This window comes from Bombyx mandarina, chromosome 05, assembly GCF_030267445.1.
Source record: "Bombyx mandarina strain Sakado chromosome 05, ASM3026744v2".
NCBI classification, from domain to species: Eukaryota; Metazoa; Arthropoda; class Insecta; order Lepidoptera; family Bombycidae; genus Bombyx; species Bombyx mandarina.
This window is the reverse complement of record NC_143212.1, coordinates 8,626,585-8,653,486: the sequence shown is the minus strand read 5'-3', so window position 1 is coordinate 8,653,486 and position 26,902 is coordinate 8,626,585. Positions and strand designations below refer to the sequence as shown.

Below are 26,902 nucleotides of genomic sequence, written 5' to 3'. Positions count from 1 at the left end.
CCAGCTTCGCTTCAACTGAACCAAGACCTGGCAACAGCTCTAGTTTTGACTTAATAGAAGGAATATCTATTTTACCCCAAGATTAAATTATTACAATTATTAACCTATATTTTTTGTTGATGTTCTCATAAATATATAAATAAATACATATGTTGATTTTAATAATTTAATAGCATTATGACGCAAAGTAAATAATGTTTTTGCACGTGAGTGTACCATGCGCAAACTTACCCCCACTACGTCAACAAATGCTCAAGAAGTTTGCCGGTTATTATACACGGCGGCGGGGTGGTATACGAAGGGTGGTGGGACATTGTTATGTTATGAATCATTTGTACTTTGCCGGTTATTATACACGGCGGCGGGGTGGTATACGAAGGGTGGTGGGACATTGTTATGTTATGAATCATTTGTACTTACCTGCAAATTATAGTACATTATGTCGAAGAGAAATGTGTTTTTATGCATTCGTTCTCTGAATTTCTTTAGTGACACAACGGCTACCCCTTTGTTTTGTATCAAAACGGTAGAATTTATTCAAAATAATATTTGCACGTGTTGTTATCAACAATATATTAAATTTTTTCACTGAAATAAGAATAGATAACGAAAAGTTACAAAGTGTTATTTTCTGCCGTTCTCGTTAACTTGCTGCGGCGATATGTGATATAAGTGTTCGATTAGTGATTTTTACTTCCATTTTTATCACTAACCCACAAAATGACAAAACTAAATACACTATCGATAACGCTTATCGACAACAATAATGCGCATCACTATGCCCATCCATAGGCTCGTGAGTCGAAGAGAGAGCGAAATACTCGCTTCACCATTCCGATTTTTTATGACCCAAACTGCACGCACAAAATAATTCTACTATAGCTGAATATATAAAAAAATCTGAAAGGCGACAGTCGAAGGTTGCATATTTAAAAAAAAAAAACCTCACAGGTTACACTTGAAAAAAGTTTCACTCAAAAATCTCAAACCATTAAGGTTCTATGTCAATTCGAAGTACCTATTATAATAAAACTGCAATTTCATACTTTAACCCCTATTATTATCCAATTGAGACTGACCTCATGTAATGAGGTAAGTAGCGATATACATATATGTTACCGTCTATAGGCTATGATGACCACTTAAAATGTATTAGGCCGGAAGGTATATAGTTTGTTCATTTATAGCAATAAAAGGGGGATCGTGAGCTTGTGTGTATTAGTTTTTCAATAGTAAAAATATTAAAACGTCTAAAAGTGCAGGAGTATACTTTATTTTTTAGCTTTTTATAAATAATCGATTGAAACAGCCTATTCAGATGTATGTATATATCCACTAACTTGAATAGCATCTTAATAGCTTAGAAGATCTAGCATATCAACACATATTTTGTTAAAGATAATGTGCATGTTGGAATGATTGAAATTTCAAATTAAACAATCTTTTTGCACAAAGGTAGAGGCCGTCAGCAGTTTTAAAAGAAAACGGGGTTTTGTTTAGTCTATACAAACGTATTCCCAGCTCCCTCCCTTATTATGACACAAAATCCAATATTATAAAATATAATATATCTTATTTTCTATATTTCTAACACTCATGGCCCATTACAGATATCCGCAAGTTTTTCCAGTTAAACTACACATAAGCAAAACATCCAGTAAAATAAATATTTTTTGAAAAAGTATCATTTTGTAACAATTTTAGAGGAGGGAACTGTAGAATAAATATCACACGTCGTGCATAGATATTTTCAGTCTGAGCTCACAGTTGCTCTATTCGCGGTCAATGAGTGGTAATATATCGTAACTGTCAAACCAAAATCTGCTACATGCAAAAACTCTATTTTGAATTAACGAGTAAACACATTTTCGTATAAAATTTTATATGAAAGTAAATTTTTAAGAACTATATCAAATGAAAGCTATAGATAAATATTAAAGCTACCTATACACAATACATACACATATAACAGTTTTTTTTTATACGGTAGATAGGGCTGTGAACTATACGAAAAGGTCAAAAAGTGCACATAGCAGATTTTCGTTTGACAACGACGATATGTAAATATTTAACCCTATTAAAATTTTTCGGCACCCGCGCTTCCTCTTAAAGAAATCTAATGGGGTTGGCAAGTGAAATCTGAACTGTTATGGCCCTTGTTTATAGCTCATCCTTTTAATCTTTAAATCAGTTATAATTATGGCATACGTTTTATATATTTTTTTAATATTTAAATCATAATGTTTTAGGGAACAAGATATGTGCCACATTATCAATTGTTAACCCCATTAAATATGCTCGGACTGAACACATATTTATAATGAACAGCACGGATCTTGAACGTCGACTTCATCCGCACAGAACCCATTTTTACATTTCTGTAACAATAAGGTATGACGCAAGGGTTAAGAAATTGCGCTTTGGATAAAGATGCTTGATTAGATCATCATTTAACTCGGCCGAAACCTATCCACTACATGTTACTCAATAATGAGTATCAATCAACCTTCTCGTACAATGATAACGAGTTTAGAGTTAATATTCATCAGGTTAATTTTAAGTAATTAACTTTATTTTAAACAAAATATGTTGAATGCTATCTGATTTAAAGTTTGAAATTCTAAGGTCGACGTTATTTTCGTCAAAAATTATTTACAAACAAAGTTAGTAAAACGATCTCCAAGAAAATAATAATTAAATCGATAGTTAACAATTTATTTCGATGGAGGCACGATGCGCCAATCGACCTTCACTTTCACCCAAGATCCGTGCCAGTACTTATAACAGTTTGTTTTCTACTTTAATAACTCGCTTATAATCTTTGACTTATGAAACTCATTAACAGACGTCATCTTTCAAAAAAAGTACCCGTTTACCTTTTTTGGAAGAAGTCCGACAAGATATTGTATATGATAAATATTTCCCTAACAAAAGACAAGTTATTAATGGTTATTATGGGCGAGTATGTTGCCTTATATGTAGCTATAATATTAAAAGTACTGAAAAATTATGTTTTGATTAAAATTTGACGATTAAGATAGATAATATTTTTAATCCCACTTTATCAGCAGTTTTTGGTAACATATAACAAAAATGCTCTCAATTGAAAATCCCTACAACTAAGTATTGCTTATATAAAAGGCAGTTAATACAATTCTCTAAACAGTTTTATCGTAGTTAAAAAATACCAACCGAGATGATACTTCATTATTAATGGCATTATCTTAATCACGGAATGTAATCAAACGAATGTAACAAATATATCTACATCTACGATAAAATCTGTTGAAAATATTGTATTCAATTTCGACATCAGATTCATCTGTATCCACATTTTATATTTGAGCAAAAACAATCTTGATATATCGCCTTTACGTCTGTTCTAGACTACGAGTACAATATTGAAATTTTGTGGTCGACAAAATTAAATTATTTATAATGTTCTTAACTCAGTACAGCATGAATGCAATTGTCTCGTTTTAAATAAAGATCAATGTCATGTACAAAATTATTAAAAAATATTAAATATCAGATTATATCACAAAGTCTTTCGTTTATATAAAACACAACAGCAATAAACAACACAACAACCATTTTTATAACAGAATGTAACAGGATTGATGAATTGTGCAAAACTATGGTTATTTTAATATAATTTTTGTGCAAAAGAAAGTTTGTTTTTAATACTTGTTAAGTACGTTCAAATCATGCAATTGACTGAAAGTTACATTCTGAAAATTTCGGTTAATAATGTTATTAGCACTAGGAACATTCACAACTAGGTTGCTGACGCCAGTCTAGCCCTTCCTTCGGACACTAATTGTTTGTTTAAATAAACATCCTCATCGGTGGACGTATCAATAAGTTCTAAAGTTAACAAGGGCTCGTTTGTGTTTAATGGATCTTTGCCTACATCTTTGCAGATACCTACGTATTGCTGATCTACGCACAGTTCCTGAAATCTAATGCAATCTTCTACTGCCCAGTCTTGGTGTAGTGGCAATACGTCTGAAAACATAATAATTAGTTGTTAACTAAAGTTGTGTGTTGTTGTAGAGACGCGCCTTGATGGCCTGCGGGGGCAGCGTGCGGGCTAGCGGCGCGGGACGTGCGGTGTGTAGTGTGGGCGTGTGTGCGACTCACCGTAGAGACGCGCCTTGATGGCCTGCGGGGGCAGCGTGCGGGCTAGCGGCGCGGGACGTGCGGTGTGTAGTGTGGGCGTGTGTGCGACTCACCGTAGAGACGCGCCTTGATGGCCTGCGGGGGCAGCGTGCGGGCTAGCGGCGCGGGACGTGCGGTGTGTAGTGTGGGCGTGTGTGCGACTCACCGTAGAGACGCGCCTTGATGGCCTGCGGGGGCAGCGTGCGGGCTAGCGGCGCGGGACGTGCGGTGTGTAGTGTGGGCGTGTGTGCGACTCACCGTAGAGACGCGCCTTGATGGCCTGCGGGGGCAGCGTGCGGGCTAGCGGCGCGGGACGTGCGGTGTGTAGTGTGGGCGTGTGTGCGACTCACCGTAGAGACGCGCCTTGATGGCCTGCGGGGGCAGCGTGCGGGCTAGCGGCGCGGGACGTGCGGTGTGTAGTGTGGGCGTGTGTGCGACTCACCGTAGAGACGCGCCTTGATGGCCTGCGGGGGCAGCGTGCGGGCTAGCGGCGCGGGACGTGCGGTGTGTAGTGTGGGCGTGTGTGCGACTCACCGTAGAGACGCGCCTTGATGGCCTGCGGGGGCAGCGTGCGGGCTAGCGGCGCGGGACGTGCGGTGTGTAGTGTGGGCGTGTGTGCGACTCACCGTAGAGACGCGCCTTGATGGCCTGCGGGGGCAGCGTGCGGGCTAGCGGCGCGGGACGTGCGGTGTGTAGTGTGGGCGTGTGTGCGACTCACCGTAGAGACGCGCCTTGATGGCCTGCGGGGGCAGCGTGCGGGCTAGCGGCGCGGGACGTGCGGTGTGTAGTGTGGGCGTGTGTGCGACTCACCGTAGAGACGCGCCTTGATGGCCTGCGGGGGCAGCGTGCGGGCTAGCGGCGCGGGACGTGCGGTGTGTAGTGTGGGCGTGTGTGCGACTCACCGTAGAGACGCGCCTTGATGGCCTGCGGGGGCAGCGTGCGGGCTAGCGGCGCGGGACGTGCGGTGTGTAGTGTGGGCGTGTGTGCGACTCACCGTAGAGACGCGCCTTGATGGCCTGCGGGGGCAGCGTGCGGGCTAGCGGCGCGGGACGTGCGGTGTGTAGTGTGGGCGTGTGTGCGACTCACCGTAGAGACGCGCCTTGATGGCCTGCGGGGGCAGCGTGCGGGCTAGCGGCACGGGACGTGCGGTGTGTAGTGTGGGCGTGTGTGCGACTCACCGTAGAGACGCGCCTTGATGGCCTGCGGGGGCAGCGTGCGGGCTAGCGGCGCGGGACGTGCGGTGTGTAGTGTGGGCGTGTGTGCGACTCACCGTAGAGACGCGCCTTGATGGCCTGCGGGGGCAGCGTGCGGGCTAGCGGCGCGGGACGTGCGGTGTGTAGTGTGGGCGTGTGTGCGACTCACCGTAGAGACGCGCCTTGATGGCCTGCGGGGGCAGCGTGCGGGCTAGCGGCGCGGGACGTGCGGTGTGTAGTGTGGGCGTGTGTGCGACTCACCGTAGAGACGCGCCTTGATGGCCTGCGGGGGCAGCGTGCGGGCTAGCGGCGCGGGACGTGCGGTGTGTAGTGTGGGCGTGTGTGCGACTCACCGTAGAGACGCGCCTTGATGGCCTGCGGGGGCAGCGTGCGGGCTAGCGGCGCGGGACGTGCGGTGTGTAGTGTGGGCGTGTGTGCGACTCACCGTAGAGACGCGCCTTGATGGCCTGCGGGGGCAGCGTGCGGGCTAGCGGCACGGGACGTGCGGTGTGTAGTGTGGGCGTGTGTGCGACTCACCGTAGAGACGCGCCTTGATGGCCTGCGGGGGCAGCGTGCGGGCTAGCGGCGCGGGACGTGCGGTGTGTAGTGTGGGCGTGTGTGCGACTCACCGTAGAGACGCGCCTTGATGGCCTGCGGGGGCAGCGTGCGGGCTAGCGGCGCGGGACGTGCGGTGTGTAGTGTGGGCGTGTGTGCGACTCACCGTAGAGACGCGCCTTGATGGCCTGCGGGGGCAGCGTGCGGGCTAGCGGCGCGGGACGTGCGGTGTGTAGTGTGGGCGTGTGTGCGACTCACCGTAGAGACGCGCCTTGATGGCCTGCGGGGGCAGCGTGCGGGCTAGCGGCGCGGGACGTGCGGTGTGTAGTGTGGGCGTGTGTGCGACTCACCGTAGAGACGCGCCTTGATGGCCTGCGGGGGCAGCGTGCGGGCTAGCGGCACGGTAGGAGGCACCGGACGCAGCGCTTGAATTTCGAATAGCGCCAGGTCACCGTAGTCGCAAAAATACACTGACACTATCTCCGACGACACAGATCCCGCCACTGTCACTCTGAATGTTGAAATAATTATGTTATATTACTAAAATAAAATACAAACAATTCAGTGCAAAGACAACAAATAAATGTTTTGTTAGTAATAAAAAGTTAAATGCCAAGTTATTACCTGTACCACGATAAATCTTTTGCATAATACACCGTGTACAGCTCCCCATTGGCCGGTTTAAGGGGCGCGTCTGTCTGCGATAGCTTCGGACATTCAATTTGCAATGAAGACATCATAGTTTGTAGCATGTGTCTCGTACTGTTCGGTTGAACCTGAACAAATCGTTCACAAATGAGCAAAAGATTATAATGCAATAAAGACCAGGCCTCTTGGCCGTTTGAAGAAAGCTGTTCGTGAACGCGACTCACGTTACGGTACGTAACAAAATACCTACAACAAAAATATTTCCTACTTTAATTAGTAAAAGCATTTTTTTATCACTGTTACTTGGCAAGGAATAATTAATGAAACATATATTTTATAGATGTACATATCGAGGAGTGAAAAGCTATTTGGTTTAATCGAAATTTTGATACATTTAATACATACTATTACTTAATATGAGACATTTATCTTTGTAATTAAAGGTGCGTTTTTTGGTATTAGCATCAACGGTTCGGTGTTTTTAATTGAACTTAAATTAAGCTTCTCCACTCCGTTCATAATCGTTATCTCGAACAGAAGCTAGCGCTTTCTATTGTCATTATGTTACTTCCGATATTTCGAATGCTTTATAGTTTTCGATGATCCGTCGTGGTCCTTCTGATTATATCTACGACCAACGATAATCGAACCGAAGAAATCGCTAAAATATGTAGAATAGTAGTATAGTTTTTAAAACCAAAAATACTGTAAATATCTGAATGGGTCAGAGCAAGGATTAAATAAAAATAGTTACCACAAAATTCCAGGGATTGGCGGCCATCGCCACGTAGACGTCGAAGCACTGTCCGGGGGAGGGCAGGGTGGGGGGCGGCAGGGCGGCGCGCTCCGGCCGCTCGTCCGCACCACTAGCGGTCCGGTATAAGCGCTCCTTCTTTTTATTTAACGCCTCTACGGGATTCGGGGTGTCCTTCTTCTGCTCTTTCACCTTGTCCCTGTTGGTCATTTCAATATTTAAAGCCAACAATGCCAAGAAGTCGAATCAAGCCGCCCGAGCAACTTTTTTTTTATTCAACATAAATGAAAGTACATACTTGTTGAACGTCAAAAAGAACTACCGCCAATTCACAAAAAGTAGCCTCCGTCCTGAGAAGAACTGGCAAGAAACTCAGCGGGCATGTCTTTTTTTTTATATTAGAGTTTTTTTAGCCCAATTGCCAAAACCGACAACCCAGGACAGATCAGCCTGGCGCCGAAGAGTGAGGAGACCCTACCCTCGATAACAGGAACAGGGACGGATAGTAGTAGTAGTAGTAGTAGTAGTATTAGAGTTTTTTTTTAAATATTAGTTTTTATTTATTTTAGAATTCGAGACCACTGACTGGTTTAGGTACTCGTGCTCCATAAATATGTCGTTGTTGACGGAGGCGAGCATATTCTGCGGCTCCGTGCGGACGAACAGTTCGACGTGCGGCGCGGACGACGCGGCGCCCGTGCCGGGGAGCGCTCGGCACAGCACGCGCTGGTCCAGCACCAGCTCGCGCAGCCGGCTCACCATGGCGGCCGCCGCGCGCTCGGCGTGGCCCAGGCGGACCAACATCGCCTGCCAACATCGCGCGCAAACTAACTAAACAGTCTAGGTTTTTCAGTACGATTCTTAGACAAGTAGCTGTTGTTAAAAACAATCCAATTATTCATTCGATATCACGATAAGAGTCGATCTTAGCCTATTTTTTAATGTTTTTTATAGTAAAGGGCAACACCATATGCAAGAGAAATAATAGCTTTGCGGACCGGCGCGTAACAGACTAGATGTTTCCATTGTTTTATTTTATCACCTATTAGTTTTATGTGCAATGCTCACTTTATGAAATGAACTTAAAAAGCACACACAGTAATGTGACATCTTTATTTTTAAACTGATGCTAAAAAAGAGCATTAAGGGGAGATATTGTGAGGGTGTTTATGTACATCAATATAATTGGCATCTTCGCTTCTACCTGAAATGGGTAGGCGTTGAGAGCCGGCGAAAAGGTCTGCAAGGGAACCAACGACGACAGGGGAGCCCGCAGGATAAGGCCGCTGTCGACGAGTTGCGTTCGCACTGTGCCCTCGCCGTCCAGGCCGCTTATAATAGTGCAGCGAACCCTGGTGGTATAACAACATGCATACGATTAATAAGTCGTTCAGTTGCACGTGTGGGTGACTCACATGTATTTATTTATTTTATTATAATTACACTACACAACAATACATACATACTTTATTTTATATCAACACATTCATTTATCACACTATCATACAAAACCTTACTTACCCTAAAAAAAATTAATTCACAAGCAAAGTCAGGCGATAACTGCAGTATAGCAGCGGCGATAATATTTCGCTAGTACATCGGTGCATAGACGAACCGGTCGTCGCATTTTTACCGATCCACCGCCACCAGTCGAAATATGACTTGCGAGCGTGCATCCCGTATTATACACCTACCTGTGCTACGCCTTTTCAAATTATTGCTTTTTGTTTTGTGTACCTGCTTGTGTTGCTTGGACTATCATATATTTCTTGTTACTTTCTCCTTCTTTCTATATTTTGTGTTCGTCTTAAATAAAAACTTTCTTTATGTCCTTTTGTGTTTGCAAAGACATTATATTACAACTAGAGATGAAACGGATATCCGTCAACTATAGTAATTCAGTATTTGTATTTGTTTTTCTTGATCGCGAAAGTCACTACTATTATCCTTTGCCACTTCATTGAAACAGTCCCAAAAAGTGTCATGAGCTTCACGTGTGAAGTTAGATCCAGTTTCATCTTCTTTCATTCAAAACCACAACGACACGCATAAACAAAAACAAACTGACACGCGCGAGCACTTGAACGCCCCCGAGTCGTCGCGATCTCCGCTCAGGTGCGACAACACCCGAACTCGCACGAATATTTCCGAAAGGGCCGAATATCCGGCGCTCCGGCCTCGCAGCTTGCCGAATATTCGGTATCCGGTATATGGCCAAACCACTATCCGTTTCATCTCTAATTACAACCCAAGACGACTAAACACGAAAATCAGAAGTATGAAAATGTAGAGGTCGACATACCAGTCGCCGGCGAGCGTGCGCACGATGTAGAGCGTGGCGGCGTTGGGCGAGGGCGCGAAGGGCGCGGCGGGCAGCTGGCGGCGGTACGGGCCCGCCGTGAGCAGCGCCAGCGCGGCCCGCACCGTGTCCGCGCCGCCCGCCGCCGACACCCACACGCGCCCCTCCTCCGTCACGCACTTCACCTCCACCTCGCACGGCTTCTGCGGGTAAAACGTCATCCGCGCGTCAGACTGAAGATCTTTCAACCTAGACTCAGGGGATTTGCCAGATGTGTGAGAGATATCCTATTTAACAATGGATAGTTATCAATATTTGTAATTTCAATTTGTGTAGAGCGTGGACTGTAATTTGTCCTGGTCGCTTCAATAATTAGATATCTTCAGAGAGAAGGTTATTTTTATTTTAGATATTTTAACGTAGTTACAACACGTGTACGTACGACCTGAACTTTTGATTGACTTACAATGACTGTGTTGCCAAAATTATTATTCTGTTTCAAAATTCGAAAAACAGTCATACAAACTTCATGTTTAGAATTGCTCTAAACACAATTGTGTTTTCAATAGCCAAAGCTATGCACATTAATATGGTTTTGCTGAGTGCACATACTATTTAGATTGCAATCCAGATTGGATCTAGGTACTACTTGTACGATTTAGCTAATATGTACTGTAATCACTGTAATTTGTTTTGTGCAACAATAAATAAAAAAGAATAAAAAAAGATGCGAGATGCGCACGCCGCGCAAAACGTGACGAGTCGTTTATATTTTACTAACAGCACACTTGCATTAGAGGGATATAAATAATATTTTTAATACAGACATATTCATCGAGTAGTACAAAGTAGTGTAACTATAAGACCAATCAATAAGATAGCAAATGTTGCATCAAAACAACAACATCTGTACCAAGCGTTTCAGTTCAACGAACTACTTTCTCCACATGACCACATAAACTTGTTGTTTTGTGACATATTCACTTGCGAAAGTTTTTCAGTTCTTGCAATTTTAAAATCCAGACAATCCATTTCGTTGGTAAGTTTTTTTCTTCCTATATTTTTTTTAAATTACTAATAAATTTGTCTTATGGAAAATTTATCTAATGCCATACAATAAATAATGTATATACAAAACGTACTTTACTGCTCTTTTATTATTTATATTGTGTGCATATTTGCGGTTGCTTGCTTATTTACCGGAAAAAAAGATTAAAATTTCCTTAGAAGTCTCACTCTACTGACACAAAACAATGAATGAATGAAATTTAAAGCATATGATGGGAAATTTTGTATTATTCTTCTCAGTCGTATGCACTCTTGGCAGAGTGGTAGTGATGATCACTTCGGGTGGTGGTGCGCTTCACCAAACGTCACGATTCCTCGCGTACCGCGGCCCTTCTTGTGCACTCTTTTGTATTATAATCCTAGAGAAAATTGGTCTTAACTATACAGTATTCAAATCGTGAGACCACCCAGACCTAATGTGAAAGCGAGTGTCGCGCGCCGCACAAGCTTACCTGCGTGATTGAAAAGGCGCCGGAAATGCAGAAGTCGTGCACGATCTCCTTGTTGAGGTTGAGGTCGCGCTGCGTGGAGGTGTCGTAGAGCACGAGCGCGATGGAGGGGTCGGTGGGGTCGGTGCGGGCGCCGGGCGCCGCCACGAGCACCTCCCCGGGCAGTCGCCGCCGCACCAGCTCCGCCGCCGCCGCGCTCGCCGCCAGCTCCTCCACGCCTTCCAGTCGGCAAAGGATCGCCTGCCCTCACGAAACTCTTACATATTACACTCTCGTAATTAACATTTCAGGTGATTATAAAGAACTACAAGGAGAACGGATACCATTAAAAAAATTGGGCTATCCTTCATTAGAAAACCTTTTTTTGGATGTGTCAGGTTTTAAAGTATCCCAAGTTAACGGGGAATGGTATGTAGATGCAATAGCTAGTCAAGAGACCCAACATATTGCTGCTATGATAGCTCTTCAAAAACCAAGCAAAAAGTCAGGCTCCAAAGTAAATTACTTGGTAAGTCTCACTAGGATTAATTTAGGATTTTTTTTAAACATTGGGTTTGAAATTTAGAAAACTAGGATAGAGGATGCTGCTACATATTTTGCAGGAACAGCTATCTTACATTAAACACTCGGTTTGGGAAATATTCTGGACAGTTGCATGAATATACATACATATACTAACCGACAAACCTCGAATGCACTGTGGTGTTATCTACGGTATACTGATTCTGAACGCATTATAATCCTACAAAAGTCAATGTTATTTTAAAACTAAAACAGTACATTTAAATAGCAAGCCAAAAATAAAATGATCAACATTACTATCCTGATGATATTGGGCAGGACATCAGACCAAAGTAATATAATTATACTATTATCATCAGCCCTTGGCCATGTTCAAAATTTCAACTTAATGGGATTTCTAAGGTTAGTGAAAAATACATTCAGAGATTCCGTTACACAGACACAGGTTACGCTAGTGACGTCGTCGTCTATAATACTGAATTCTTAAACAAATTTAAAATACAAATTGATTGTAAGACTCTGACGACGTCCACCGGCACGCGTACTATCTCAACGTGAACAATACAGCTCAAGTGTCTACAACTTTTCTGAATGATTTCTGTAGCCTATCATTATCTCATGCTTGTCGGTTGTAAATTCCGACTGCATTTTCAATGACTATTAGATCGTTTATATTTCCATTCGACAACAATTAACTAAATCATTATTTCTATCGTTATAATATATCAAATACCTGCGGAGGTAATTTCCTGAATTTAGAATCTAGAATTCTAATTTTATTTAAAGCCACGACGTCGTCGTCTCCGTGGTCTCCTAAAAATACGGAGGCTGTTTCTTCATCGAAGTCCATGATTTTGGCTCGTTGCCAGCCGCCGTCGTCCAAATTGACCGCATACCTGCAATGACATCAAAATTAACCATACATATTCTCATTTCGGTTGTCATCTTCATGGAAGGTACAAATTAAATATGGGCGTAGTAACTGAGCGTGCTGTGCTTCTCTCTATACTTACAAGTTTGAAATCATCTTAAGGAGTCGTGAACGCACAAATGACGGATCTATAGTAGAATTATTTTGTCCGTGCAGTTTGGGTCATAAATAATAGGAGCGGTGAAGAGAATATTTCGCTCTCTCTTCCACTCACGAGCCTTATAGACGGGCATAGTGATGCGCATTATTGTTTTCGATAATCGTTATCGATAGTGTATTTAGTTTTGTCATTTTGTAAGTTAGTGATAAAAATGAAAGTAAAAATCATTAATCGAACACTTACACCACATATCACCGCAGCAAGTTAACGAGAACGGCAGAAATTAACACTTTGTAACTTTTCGGGATCTATTTTCATTTCAGTGAAATTTTTTAACACATTGTTGATAACAACACGTGCAAATATTATTTTGAATAAATTCTGCCGTTTTGGTACAAAAAAAGGAGTAGCCATTGTGTCACTAAAGAAATACAGAGCGAATGCATAAAAACGAATTTCTCTTCGACGTATGTACTATAATTTGCAGGTAAGTACAACAAACTACTCATAACATAACAATGTCTCACCACCCTTCGTATACCGCCCCGCCGCCGTGTACCTGCCTTCGATGACTCATTTGTTTTTATCGATAATGACGTTGCGCCAGCGCAACATGCTCACCGCCTAAGCCGGGCTATGATTTATGACCCAAACTGCACCGACAAAATAATGCTACTATAGCTAATAATTTAATAACTTGTATTTATTATATTATGGAAATAAGAAATTTAACCAATTATAATTTAAATAGAATTATTCTTACCAAGCGTCTCTTATAATCATAGACTTGTCAACTGCAGTGCCAGAGCTATCGTAGTATTTTGCCATATCTGCTAGGAGTGTTTCAAAAGCATCCTATAAAGAAGAGATATTATTAGTTTTTCTTCCGTTCTCTGTGATTATGTTTGATCATTCTACAAATTCCTATTCATACCTAGTCAGGTCATAAATTCTGTCACATGTTTAATGTAAAATAATTGAAACAAGTTTATTCATTATGTAACCATTCATATACCAAAATGAACTTAACAAAACATAGATTCTTATGACACTAAAATTTATTCAAAATTACCTCCGTGATTTTGAATACAGGCCTTCAATCTGCGCGGCTATTCGCCTATCGCAGCACGAACGAGGTCCATGTCAATATCGGCGGCTGCCTTAATCAAGGATGTCTTGAGTGACTCCAAATTGGGATGAGGCTTTGAGCACGCCTTTTCCTCCAAGTGTTGCCATATCTTGTAATCTAACGGATTCAAATCTGGACTGGAGGAGGGCCAGTCTTCGTGCCGGATGAAGTCGATTTCACGCGCCGCCTACCAGTTTTGTGTGCTCTTCGCTCTATGAGCTGGCGCCGAATCTTGTTGGAATACGCAGTGCCTGTTATTGAACATGGTATGAGAAACAGGTTCCACAAGGTTCGCCAGGACTGTATTTTGATACACAACTGCGTTCGTTTTTACACCTTTCTCACAAAAATGTACCTCTGTTAAGCCCCAATAAGAAACTCCCAACCATACCATGAGCGAGGATGGAAAATGACCTCGTTGGACATGCGGAATACGGTTGCTCGCTTCTTCACTACTGTTTGCGTACACCTTATCATTTTGTTTGTTGTACCTCTCTTCTACGGTAAAAATTTTTTCATCCGAAAAAAGAATTTCCCGATATTTTTTTCCCGCGTACCGCTTCAACAAAGCGCGGCATCTCTTCAGTCTCAGGTCCATTAGACGAGCATTCAAACGATGTCCTGTTTTTCTTCGATATGCCCGAAGCCCTAAGTCTTCATTTAACACCCTTTTCACCGTGGTTCTGCTTAACCCCATCTGAAGGGCCAACAGTTTCTGCTTACATTTGGGATTTCTTTGAATTCGCGCCTTCACAGCTTTTATCACTGCTGGAGTCCTAACAGACCGAGGGCGACCACTTCTTGACCTGTCATCTACACTAGAGTCTTCATTGTATCGTTTGATGGTACGATAAACGAATCTTTTGGTTATATTCAAATTTTTCAGTGTGTTAAAAATTTGAATTGGCGCGTAACCGCAACGATGCAACGCAATAACTGCAACACGGTCTTCTTTAAGCGTCCACTCCATATTTAAAAATGAGTAAAATTCTAAAAGTATACATTTTTATTTTCATGAACAATTCGAAATTCGAATTCAATAAACTTTTTTGTAGCCAGCATTCTAAAAGAAAAGTTTTTACTGTGTGACAATACTTATGACCTGACTAGTTATATATGTCCCTCTAGTGCAGCGGTCGGGGAACCGGGGTAAATTACCCCAAATGGGGTATAATGAAATTTTGGGGGGTAAAAATGAAACTTCTGTGAGTAAAAAGTATATATTGTAGTGAAACTTCTTTAGAATCTTTGTGATTTCAAACTCGATGAAACGAAATGAAACCAAACGAAAAAATATTTCCATAGAGACAAACACATATATGTATAGGATTCAGCCGGCGAGAGAATGAGATAGAACACATTAATTAATAATTATTGAATAAATGATGTTTTAATAAAAATTTTAGTATTGTTTTCTTCTAAAAATTATCATTGGGGCTATAATATGAAAGATGCTAAAAAGAAGCGATTTCGTTTTTTTTTGTGCTTCGCCATGGGGTAATATCAACTAAAACAAAAATATTTTGGGGTAATAATTAAAAAAGATCCCCGACCGCTGCTCTAGTGCTTCAATGGAATGGAAATTATCGCTCTATCACGCACGCCTGCTGGGAAAGTATTGATTAATATCTTCTTCAATAATGGTTTACTGGGGGTAGGACCTCTTGTGAGTCCGCACGGGTAAGTACTACCACCCTGCCTATTTCTGCCGTGAAGCAGTAATGCGTTTCGGATGGAAGGGCGGGGCAGTCGTTGTAACTATACTGAGACCTTAGATCTCATGTCTCAAGGTGGGTGGCGCATTTAGGTTGTAGATGTCTATAGGCTCCAGTAACCAACCACTTAACACCAGGTGGACTGTGAGCTCGTCCACCCATGTACGCAATAAAAAAAAGACTTTTTGAAATCGATTCGCGCGACATTTCTATCAAAATTAGTGCCGTATTCGTTTTCCACTTTCCATTAAATAGTGGATACAACCATCTGTCAATTGTCAGCATTCATCTGTCAACATCTGTCAACATTCAAGCTCTATCGCATTGCCTATTTTTGATTGACATATTAATTGAATTGATGCAAATTATGGACAGTTATTGTGGCCCGACCGCTCGATATCCCGTTAAGAGAATGGTTCGTCGCTAATTTGTTTGTTAAATTGGAGCACGCGCTCTAAGATTTTATTTAGCCTGTGGCGGTAGCCATCACAGAACAGAAGATATTTGACAGATGCCTGAATCTCGCTTACAACATTTTCAAGATAATCTAAAATATGTATGTCTGATTTATGTATGATATGTCTAAAAGTTCCGAACAAACAACATTTGGACTCTCGGTCTTCCAAACAATTTTGTTTAAAGTCCACTTACACTATATTGAGGTCCTATTATTCGTAACCAAATTTCTAACGTAGAATTAGCGACCGTGATGAAAACGTTCCAAAAATCGTCCTCAGGAAATTGTAACGGAGGCAGGTCACTTTCAATGGCTTCATCGAACACACTCGTGTCCACGGGCAATGGTAATGATCCCTGTGTTTGAAAAACTATACTGAATAAAAAATACACATAAAAAGAGCATGTAATGGATTCGTCAAATAGGTTTAATGTCTTATTACCAGATAAAAATAGACAGACTTCAAATTATAAGAATACAGTCAATGTAAAATGTATGTATAAAATATTTAATATATGTAATAAATAATATAATAATATATGTTTACATCAGGTGAGTTCTCGGTTGTTGGTAATCCATGACACTAGTTTTACTGATGCTATAACCATCAGTATTATGAGCTCGCCTAAATAGGTAGCACCGTACTGCCTGTTTTATAAGGCATACTCATCACCAGGTGGGCCATGAGTTCGTTAAGCCACTAAAGCAATCAAAAATAAAACTATTGGAAAATCCATCTAAAAACTATTTGGTGTATATTGCCAATAAAATGGTTAATTGCAACAAGATATTTTCTAACAGCTTTCTCTCTCTCCGCTGGAGCCCATGGAAATCACAATGTGAATGTCTTTACCAACGTTTAGACATAAAGTATATTTGTTAGTCTGGTGAAAGATTAAATAGACATTGCTAAAATTAGCAACCTCTTCTCTCATTGCTTTTTATTGACATGAACTCTAGGCTAACTTAGTTTAAATCTTAAATTAAAACCATGAATATATATAAAACATTTTACATTTAAACATACCTCTTTGGCGAGAAGAAGAACTGAGAGTCCGTTAGCAACCCTATCTATAACGATGAAAGGACAATTTTCCACAAGATCTTGCCAGTCAGTAGGCAAATTTTCGCCATATTTTTTTCTGAAAAAATTGCTTTTATTAAATGTTCTGTTATTTTAACTCATTATAAATTGAGAATAAATAAAACGATTGTATTCGAGAAGCCACTCAGTTCTGAAACAAACTATATTGCTTTCAGGTCTGCGTATTTTCTCTTTCATTCGCTGTTGCAGCAAACTGTCCGTCCAAAGAACTCTAATAATAAGGCTTCTATTAAAGTTTCGTAGACATCGGTTCAGTGATATTTGGGTGATACCCAAACGAAAAAACGGATTAATAAATATGTAAAAATCGGTCATCAGTCGAACTAACATACTCGATACTTTTAGCAAAATGTAAGAGTTTAAAAGGCGTAAAGGTAATTAAAAAAAAACGTTTTTTAACGCTATATGTCAACCAACATTTTTTCTTACCTGTAAAGAAAAGGTACAGTACTAGCCCAAAGTCCAGCTTCATGTTCCGACACAAGGTCCACGAGGGATGACATAGCTTTGGTTGGTGACGAAGTGGGTACTCCTTCAGTTTCAGAGCTTTCCAATAGTTCAAGTAATTTTACGGCTGCCACTTCTTTTGCCAGTTCTTCGGAAGGCGAAGAATTCGGATAAGACATCGCGACGTATGACGCGCCGACCTTTCGAATGGTTTTATAAATGAATGCAACTAAACAAAATATCTATATATTAATATGTGAAGCTGAAACTTTGTACCCCTTGTTACGAAAATTGCGCGGACGGAGGAGTATGAAATTTCTCACACTTATAGAGAATATAGAAAAGGAGTGCAGAATGTTTTTTTTAATTTTAATTTTACTAGCATATTTATAAGTATTACTCTACTTACAACATATGGACTTAAGATGGTCTGAATTAAATATATTTTTTTTATTGTGCATAATACATTAAATCATTAAAAAAACATTACACACCCTACCATGTATTTGACACACACACACGCGTGGATACTATTTGTTTATTGTCCAACTTTTCTTATTGCTTATATTCTGTGGTCAAATTGAGAATAGGTTAATATTGTTTATCTTGTTTGTCTATAGTGTAGTCTTGGCGAAATCTGTGATTATCTAATATGTAAAATTCTCGTGTCACAATGTTCGTTCCCATACTCCTCCGAAACCGCTTGACCGATTCTCATGAAATTTTTTATGCATATTCAGTAAGCCTGAGAATCGGCTACTATCTATTTTTTATACCCCTAAGTGATTAGGGTTGTCCACCCCTAACATATATTTTTTTATTTGGACATATTTTTTTTTATAATGAGGTATTATGTGGTTGAATGAGGTTTTGTTATTTTTATTATATAATCCCTCATCGTTCACAGCACTACATACCTCTTTCACTCATTTACCACATCCTTACACACTTACAATAAGTTAGTTTTTTTTTCTACACTAGAAATTCCCTAGAAATCTTATATATGGCAAAACAATGTTTGCTGGGTCAGCTAGTAAAAGTATAATAGTCTTTGACAATAGAACCATAATAATGTCCAAACTAAAGGCTTTGTCAAACAGAACGCGTACTTAAGCCTTGTTCGGACTAGGCGAGTATTTTAGTCGAGTACCGAGTAATTTAGTAGCTAAATGTGTCTGAACACCAAAAATTTAGTCGAGTAGGTTAGTAAATAATTTAGTCAAGCCAATCCATTTTGTTCTATTTTGAACGGGCGAGTAGCGCCTCCCACCACGCGTCCTTGCTCACTGGTTCACTGACTAAACAAGTCCGAACCTGTTGATTAGTAGAGTTCATTAGTGCCACTTCTCAAATGGGTATCTTTGCGCTGAATTTCAGAGTGTATTTTTGTTAACAGAAAATTTACACAACTTTCGGACATTCTCAAATTATCGAAGTGTTCTTTGGGATCTCTTCCAATGCTAATTCCTTCAGAAGACATTTAGTAGCTCCTAGTTTATCTCTTCTATCGATCCATTTTCGTACCCATAACTTATTTTTCTTAATCTAAGAAATTTCCTCAACCACCTCTTCTAAAATAGCCATTACGATTAGCTTAATCAGTTTATTCACTCTATTGCGTTGCAGCCTGTTCATATTGCAAATCACCACTCACTTGTGTACTCTACTGGACCGTAATGCGAACGATTTCTGTGCAGTAGCGAGTAGTTTAGCCACTAAATTACTCGGTACTCGACTAAAATACTCGCCTAGCGCGAACAAGGCTTTAGCGCTTGTACTACTATGGTAATAAACTGACAAACAGAGCGCCAGGGCTATAAGTACGCAACGCCCTGTGGCGGCGTTAGGACGCTTTGACGTCAGGCATTGTAATTTTTTACAAATGTTATTTTAGCGTCCGAGTGAATCTGTATTAAAATACTGGATAATGCCCGAAAAATTGATATAATTAGTTACAAAATACCCATGCTTATGCAATGCCACAAATGAATCACGCGACATCTTAATACTTTTAAATTTTCAAACTGCTACAAAAAGGCACTATGATTTGGCGAATGTTACGTTGCGTCAAAGAGCGTTTGGCTCATCTAGTCAATTTGTGTGACATGAAAAGAGCGCAATGTTAGAACGCAGCGCTAAGTACGCGTTCTGTTTGACGAAGCCTTTATAATTTCAAATAATTATAGTCGAATTGCGACTACCGGGGGACCACTAGTTAAAATAAAAACAATCAATTCTAAAAGCAGTACTAACTTTCACCGTGCTGTCGTAGCTGGCAGGGCCCCGTTTCGGTCCAATATTCTGCACTTTGTACACGGGAGACGGGAGGCCTAGCTTTCTACATGTCCACTCAAGTTTCGCTACTGAGGACGTACAGTCTGGGGGAGCCTCCAATTTATGGGCCGGCACCACATTCGTTACCGGGTCACTGTTGTCCTGCTGCAGTAATAATCAATACATACAATACTTTCAATTACATGCACAAATTATTATAATTTTTTTTATTTCTTTTTTTTTTACTACCTAATCTGATGGTCTAGGGCAGCGGTCGGGGAACTTTTTTAATTATTACCCCAAAATATTTTTGTGTAAGTTGATATTACCCCATGGCGAAGAAAAAAAAAAACGAAATCGCTTCTTTTTAGTATCTTTCATATATTATAGCCCCCATGATAATAAAAAAAAAAGAAAACAATAACTAAAATTTTAACGATTCTAAAGAAGTTTCACTTCAATATATACTTTTTACTCACAAGTTTCATTTTTACCCCCCAAAATTTCATTTTACCCCATTTGGGGTAATTTATCCCGGTTCCCCGACCGCTGGTCTAGGGAGACCAGCGGTATCAGCGTCATCGGGCTAGATTCATTTGTGGAAATAACGACAAAGGGAAGATCGTCCACTAAGCGGGTGAGATTGCTCGAAAGACCGACGGTCCACAAATCATATTAAACTATACACAATATTGTTTTTACTGTTATACTCACAACAATTTCATTATTCGCTGCTGGCAATTGTAGAGGTATCAGATCAACAGTGCTAAGACGATCCCGTAAATTCGAGAGCCTCTGTGACGCAGAAACTTTTCCGCTACTTTTATTTTCAATGTCTTTGCCTGTTCGTGCAGATTGTTTATGCTGAAACATTACGATTCATCAAAAATCTGTTGAAACTAAACCCGTAAGTCTACAGTTTCACTATGTTGCAATCCGTATATGAATGAATTATTATTTCACACACCTCGTTCGACATCGCTTTTCATATAAGTAGTTACTAAAAAATTACTGTAATATTATAATTTATAATTCACAGTAACGGTCATTAATAGCGTTATCATTTGCACGAGAAGTCAAGTTAGTATTTCAATCAAAATGTCATCCACTGTGTTGCCTATCAAAATATACGAAATAAGCTAGCAGGTGCTATAGTACTACCAATGCATTTTGATCCGTACGAGTTGGCGTTTTATGAAATATTTATATTTAAGGCGTCTTGCGGCAATAATCTTGTTATCTACATATTATACATTAATTAATTAGATAACTTAGAGTATTATTCTTAGTTCAGAAAACAAATTATATAATGATAAAACCAATATAATCCTAAAAAGAAGGACAAACATAGGTAAGATAAATAGAATTACGAAACTGGGTATCTAAGTAATTAAATCATAATGTAATTAATGAATTATAATTTTTAGCCTATTGAAATGAAAAACGAGTTTAGAATGGGCTGTAATTTTTTTCTACACCAAATAGGGACCGTGGTTGCAACCACATTGAAATTTGAATTAAAAACGTTACCTATTTTACACATAAGCGCAGCCAAGCCAATGGCTACTTCAAACTAGAACTGTCAATCGCACGATATGATATGTGTAGGTTCCTGCTTGGGAACTAAAAATATAGAACCATACATATATTATGAGAAGTTGTAGACACAGTGGTGTGTAGTGGTGCACACACAATGTTCGTGCATATCATATTTGCGTCGGACAATATACCTCTTCAGAAACAGAGCTATGACTTCGTAATTGTGGAAGCTGAGCAGAACTTTTCGTTGCGGTATTTTCTGAGTATTCAGTCGTTGCTGTTTTCGTTGGCTGTTTCGGAATTGTACTATTATTTTTCGTTTCGATCGTTTTATGTGTGTTGTTAGGTTTGACATTCTGAAACAAATTAATAAAAAATAACGGTCCTAATTTACCTTAATGCTTGTGAAAATATTACACTAATGTAATAGAATCGTCGTGTCAAAATTATCACAAAGTTAAGACGATAATGGTATTAAGTATAATTTGTAAAGGGGAATGCCCACTCTCCATAGTGTGCTGGGCCCGAGATGGACACCAAATATTACTAAAAAATGGACTGTTTCAAATTCTTAAATGTATTGGATATCTAAAAAATATATTGAAATTGACGCCACTATTATAAAAAAATAATAAAAGTAAAAATTCGTTTTGAGGTAAATTTTCTATATAAAAATATGTATGTGTCGGATTGTGAGATACTTCAAGAACTTTTCTTAATGTTTAACTTATTAAATATGATAAGAGAGATGTACCTAATGTATTTTTATCCAATTGTAGTTATTAGGGTATAAAAAAACACACCTACTTCTTTAAATATCTATATTTTCTTTATCTTCATACACAATTAGTAAATCATCTAAAAATAGCATAGGAGGGCATATACACGGTTTTGAATCTCGGTCAGGTTAAAACCACAATTCACACAATGTTTTTCAGCCGCAGTGTGAAACGTTATTGATCGGTATCCATAGTCGAATGCAGCTGTGATCCTTAACTCCTGAGCCAAAGTCGTCGTTGAAGGGAGGTTAAAATCCATAAAACAAAGCCAGTAAAATAAATCGAAGAAAAATAAAAACACATCCATTTTGAATGTAAGCACAAGTTTTTACTGGTGGTTGGACCTCTTGTGAGTCCGTGCGGGTGGGTACCATTGCTTAGATAGGTGGACGAGCTCACAGCCAACCTGGTGATAAGTGGTTACCGGAGCCCACAGACATCCACAACGTAAATGCGCCACCCACATTGAGATATAAGTTCTAAGGTCTCAAGTATAGCTACAAGTTAAAGTCCAATGGGTATGTCTTTGATGTTATTTTATGTACTTATAATCGATTAAAATCGATTGATTAATGATAATACTTAAAATGTTTTATTTATATACTTAAAATGTTTACTTAATACGTAAAAGGTTTTGATGCTGGCAATATTATTCCCGCAAAAATCAAAAACCTTGTTTTTTCAATAGAGTTACTTTTTTTAAACTACTTATTGTAAACTGTAGTGGCGCTCATTTGGAAGAAAGTAAATGCATATTTATTTATGACAAAATTAATACACTAAGTATTTTTTCTCTGATCTATTGTCCGCTTTGGGCCTGAAATGGGCATTCCCCTCTCGTTTCTACTGGCGGCAAAGCAGTACAGTGGCCTGCACGGGTAGGCACTACCACCCAAATCCTACTGCGAAGTGGGTTTAAACGATAGGATAACCGTTATGAAATACAATTAAGACTTTCATTTCTGGTCATAGCGGCGGCTCCACACCAGATGAACCGTGATCTCGTCTTACTGTTTAATGCAATAAAAAACATAATTTTATGATTTAGTTGAACTTACCTTGTAGTTGTTGTAAGAATTGTTATTAAGTGGTGCTCCACTTTTTGCTCTATAGTACTGATTGGAATACTGACTTCCATAATTTAATGTATTATTTGAAGCTGGCTTCCTCCATATTCCTTGCTTTTTTGGTAATCGATTCTGAAAATATTTCAAATTTCAATTAAAGTTTTTTTAGTTGCAATATCAATTTCACATATTGTCAGGTTCTATAGAAAATCTCATTGATAAAGTTATGTAATGTGACAGGAAATAGAACACTTCCACAATGTAGAAGTTGTACCAATTTTATTTTATAATTATTGGTGTTCGGGTTTATTCTAAGGAATTAATTGAAAGGTCACAAGTTTGGCTCTCTGTTTTATCTCGATATTCCTCAGGTGCGCTCTGATATTGATATTTTTTTCTTAATGGATACATCATTTATTGTCTACCATTAAACAAACGGTAGTTGGGCGGGCGTTCAGAATCAACTAGAACCACTGTACTCATCAACAACAACTCAACAACAATAAAATATTTGGTATAGGATAGGTTTTCTTTCATTTCATTGGTCGATTAAGCAAGACCAAATCATTTTCTTACACAAACAGAAGAATTTCTTTGTACCTAACAATTTCTTTGAACAAAACCTTGTCATTGAAATGACAAAATAAAATGCAAATGAACGGGAAGATGTCCTTTGTTGTTCCAAAGTTAAAGTCCAAACAATTATTTTTTATGGCCTGATTGTGTGTACCTCGTTCTGAAGGTTTGTCGGGTAGTATATGTATGTATATTCATGCAACTGTCCTGAATATTTCCCAAACCGAGTGTTTAATGTAAGATAGCTTAAGTTCCTGGAAAATATGATGCAGCATTCTCTATCCTAGTTTTCAAAATTTCAAACCCAATGTTTAAAAAAAAATCAAATTAATCCTAGTAAGACTTACAAAGTAATTTACTTTAGAGCCTGACTTTTTGCTTGGTTTTTGACGAGCTACCATAGCAGCAATATGTTGGGTCTCTTGACTAGCTATTGCATCTACATACCATTCCCCGTTAACTTGGGATACTTTAAAACCTGACACATCCAAAAAAAGCTTTTCTAATGACGGATAGCCCAATTTTTTGAATGGTATCCATTCTCCTTGTAGTTCTTTATAATCACCTGAAATATAAATTAATTGGGTTTATTGCATTTAGGAAAAATACTGAATACGGAAAATTATTTTTATTGATGAACTTTTTCATATAAGGAAGAGATTTTCTTTAATTTATAGCGTGGTCGAACGAGCTTCAGGCCTACTTGGTATTAGGTGGCTATCATAGCTCATAGGTATCGCAACATGAGTACGACCAACCAAGACTCAATTATAAACAGCTTTCCAACTCTACCCACCGAAACGCATTACCGCTTATTTGAACACCAGCAAAGGCGTACCGCTTTTTTTTATTTATTTTTTTTGCTTAGATGGGTGGACGAGCTCACAGCCCACCTCGTGTTAAGTGGTTACTAGAGCCCATGGACATCCACAACGTAAATGCGCCACCCACCTTGATAAGTTAGAAGTTCTAAGGTCTCAAGTATAGTTACAACTGCTGCCCCACCCTTCAAACCAAAACGTATTACTGCTTCACGGCAGAAATAGGCAGGGTGGTGGGACCGACCCGCGCGGACTTACAAGACGTCCTACCATCAGTATTTACGCAAATTATAATTTTGTGGGTTTGATTTTTATTATACGATGTTATTCCTTCTGTGTGGCAGTCAATTGTGAACATTTGACAAGAACGTATTTCATTTAAAAAATTGGTATCTGCCTGCGGGATTTAAACACTGGTTCATCGGTAGATATGAACACACCAGAAGTCTTATCCTTTCCCCCACAATGATCATAACAAGTTCAAAATACAAATTTGAGTTCACTTTTATGCTATCAAGAACATTAAAAAACTCACACACCGATGATCTGCTTTACAGATACTATCTATGGGCAAATAAGCTTACAGTCCAACTTGTCATAATGGTTACTAGGGCTTATCAACATCACAATGTAATTTTCTTTAAACTGTCAACTTCAAACTTCAAAGAGATAACTGCTTCATCCAAAAAATAGTGGATAGGGCATCTGAGGCTCATAATATGCTGCTCTACTGTCACCAATATTTTACATTAAAAAAAAATGGACATTAAAAATACCAATAGCTACCTACCCTCTTGATTAGAAATTATTTCCAGCTAATGTGTTCTAGGGATTTTGAGACATTTCTGTCTATTTCAAGTCCTGCTAATTATTTGTAAAACAATGAAAGGAGGAAACATTTTAATGAAATTAAAATTAACAACTTACTAAACATATTAACGATCTTATTTTGTAATTTTTCTCTACCATTGGTTGGGTTGTAAGCTCATCTGCCTTCAGAAGTAATAGAGAAAAGCTACAATAAAAGCTTGATAGTTGTCCTTAACTTCAGTATTGTAAGTATATTCAGATTTCAGTAATCTGTTTTTATAAATAATTAAAAACTATAGCTTTATATAATCAGCATTCAGTGGATAGGAAAATAATTGCAGTTTCTGAAGCCAAATTTTGTAAGAAATAAACATAGTTTTTGTTTTTGCTATATATTATTCCCCTTTTAGCTTCACAAATGGTAACTGTAAACCCTATTTTCTCTGGAAAGTTTGAGATATTTCAAATTTATAAGTGGTAACTGCTTAAATGGTAAATTAATTTACTTTCAAAATAAAATCATGGTACTTACGATTACACTGTTTCAGAGTTAGTGCACCTTTGACTGATAGTAATGTTGCACGTAGGGCTTGAATTACTTGTTCTTTTTCCGCCATTTTGTCACTGCATTAATAATAAAAATATACAAACAACCCTGAAACAGAAAATTACACAATGTTATACATCTTTATATCATTTAAATAACTTTTTTTATTGCTTTGTAGCCAGATGAGTAACACAGCCTAACAGACGGTAAGTATTCACCATCGCTTATGGACATTAGTAATGCCAGAGGCACAGCCAAACTGCTGCCTACTGCTAAGAACCCTCCTAAAGCCTTGTTTGAAGAAATTTAATAGTTTACACACAACATTTTATTTTGATTTATTATTTTGTTCAATGTAATAAACAACGCTTAATAAATATAATACGTTTAATAAATGAAAATGTAAATATAGGTTTAATGATTTAATGATGATCAGATTTAATATAAAACCATAAAAGTAACTTTTATTAACATGAAACATTCCATGAAAGTACTGAAATCTGTGAAATGTTACATGAAACAGCTAGTGACGCGTAAGCGACGTGTACAATATCAGCAACAGAAACCAATTCACTAACATACATATAACTTGAGGACTTTCTATTTCTTTTTACAATATCGTTTTCTTCGATCTAATTCATTCCGATATTTGGTGATTATGATACTTAATGATTTATTACGATATTACTTACTAAAATTATTCCAATAAGCAGACACAAATACTCAGACAAATCAGTTTATTTCCCTTACATCAACAACTACAACATTTAAGTTTGTTGGGTACAAAATTTCAACAGGTTTGAAGCAGGTATCCCAATAAATTATTGTGATTCGAGCATAGATGGCTAAGTTCGGCTTTGTTCGTCCATTGGAAAGGCAAACGGATTACATCCCATACAGTATTTTTTAGCTTTCTTAGAAGTGGGTGAGCATGGGTTCAGCCGAGACGGTTGGGA

At 39.2% G+C, this 26,902-nt stretch overlaps 1 protein-coding gene across 1 annotated transcript; it reads right to left on the bottom strand.

Annotated features, from left to right (window-relative positions):
* Window positions 1-1,257: 1,257 nt before the first annotated feature.
* On the bottom strand, window positions 1,258-26,824 carry tapas (tudor domain-containing protein 7 tapas). The gene is made up of 20 exons (XM_089727385.1): window positions 26,639-26,824; window positions 25,932-26,054; window positions 24,116-24,333; window positions 23,184-23,324; window positions 21,538-21,702; window positions 20,522-20,671; window positions 19,787-19,972; window positions 17,516-17,733; window positions 17,009-17,123; window positions 16,176-16,337; window positions 13,444-13,535; window positions 12,383-12,545; window positions 11,131-11,367; window positions 9,614-9,813; window positions 8,516-8,663; window positions 7,898-8,118; window positions 7,312-7,510; window positions 6,534-6,685; window positions 6,260-6,420; window positions 1,258-4,008 (listed from the first exon to the last, which is right to left on the bottom strand). The coding sequence occupies exons 2-20, from the start codon at window positions 26,014-26,016 to the stop codon at window positions 3,779-3,781; spliced, it is 3,243 nt and encodes a 1,080-aa protein (XP_089583511.1). The 5' UTR covers window positions 26,017-26,054; window positions 26,639-26,824; the 3' UTR covers window positions 1,258-3,778.
* Between the last annotated feature and the right edge of the window lie 78 nt (window positions 26,825-26,902).

Bases quoted from the DNA above. Each gene is read 5' to 3' on its own strand.
- tapas (XM_089727385.1), bottom strand. From the start codon at position 26,016: ATGGCGGAAAAAGAACAAGTAATTCAAGCCCTACGTGCAACATTACTA. The intron at 20,672-21,537 runs GTATATTGTCCG...GTAATGTTTCAG, and splicing joins ATAGCTCTGTTTCTGAAGAG to CATAAACAATCTGCACGAAC. The intron at 6,421-6,533 runs GTAATAACTTGG...TTCAACATTCAG, and splicing joins AAAGATTTATCGTGGTACAG to AGTGACAGTGGCGGGATCTG.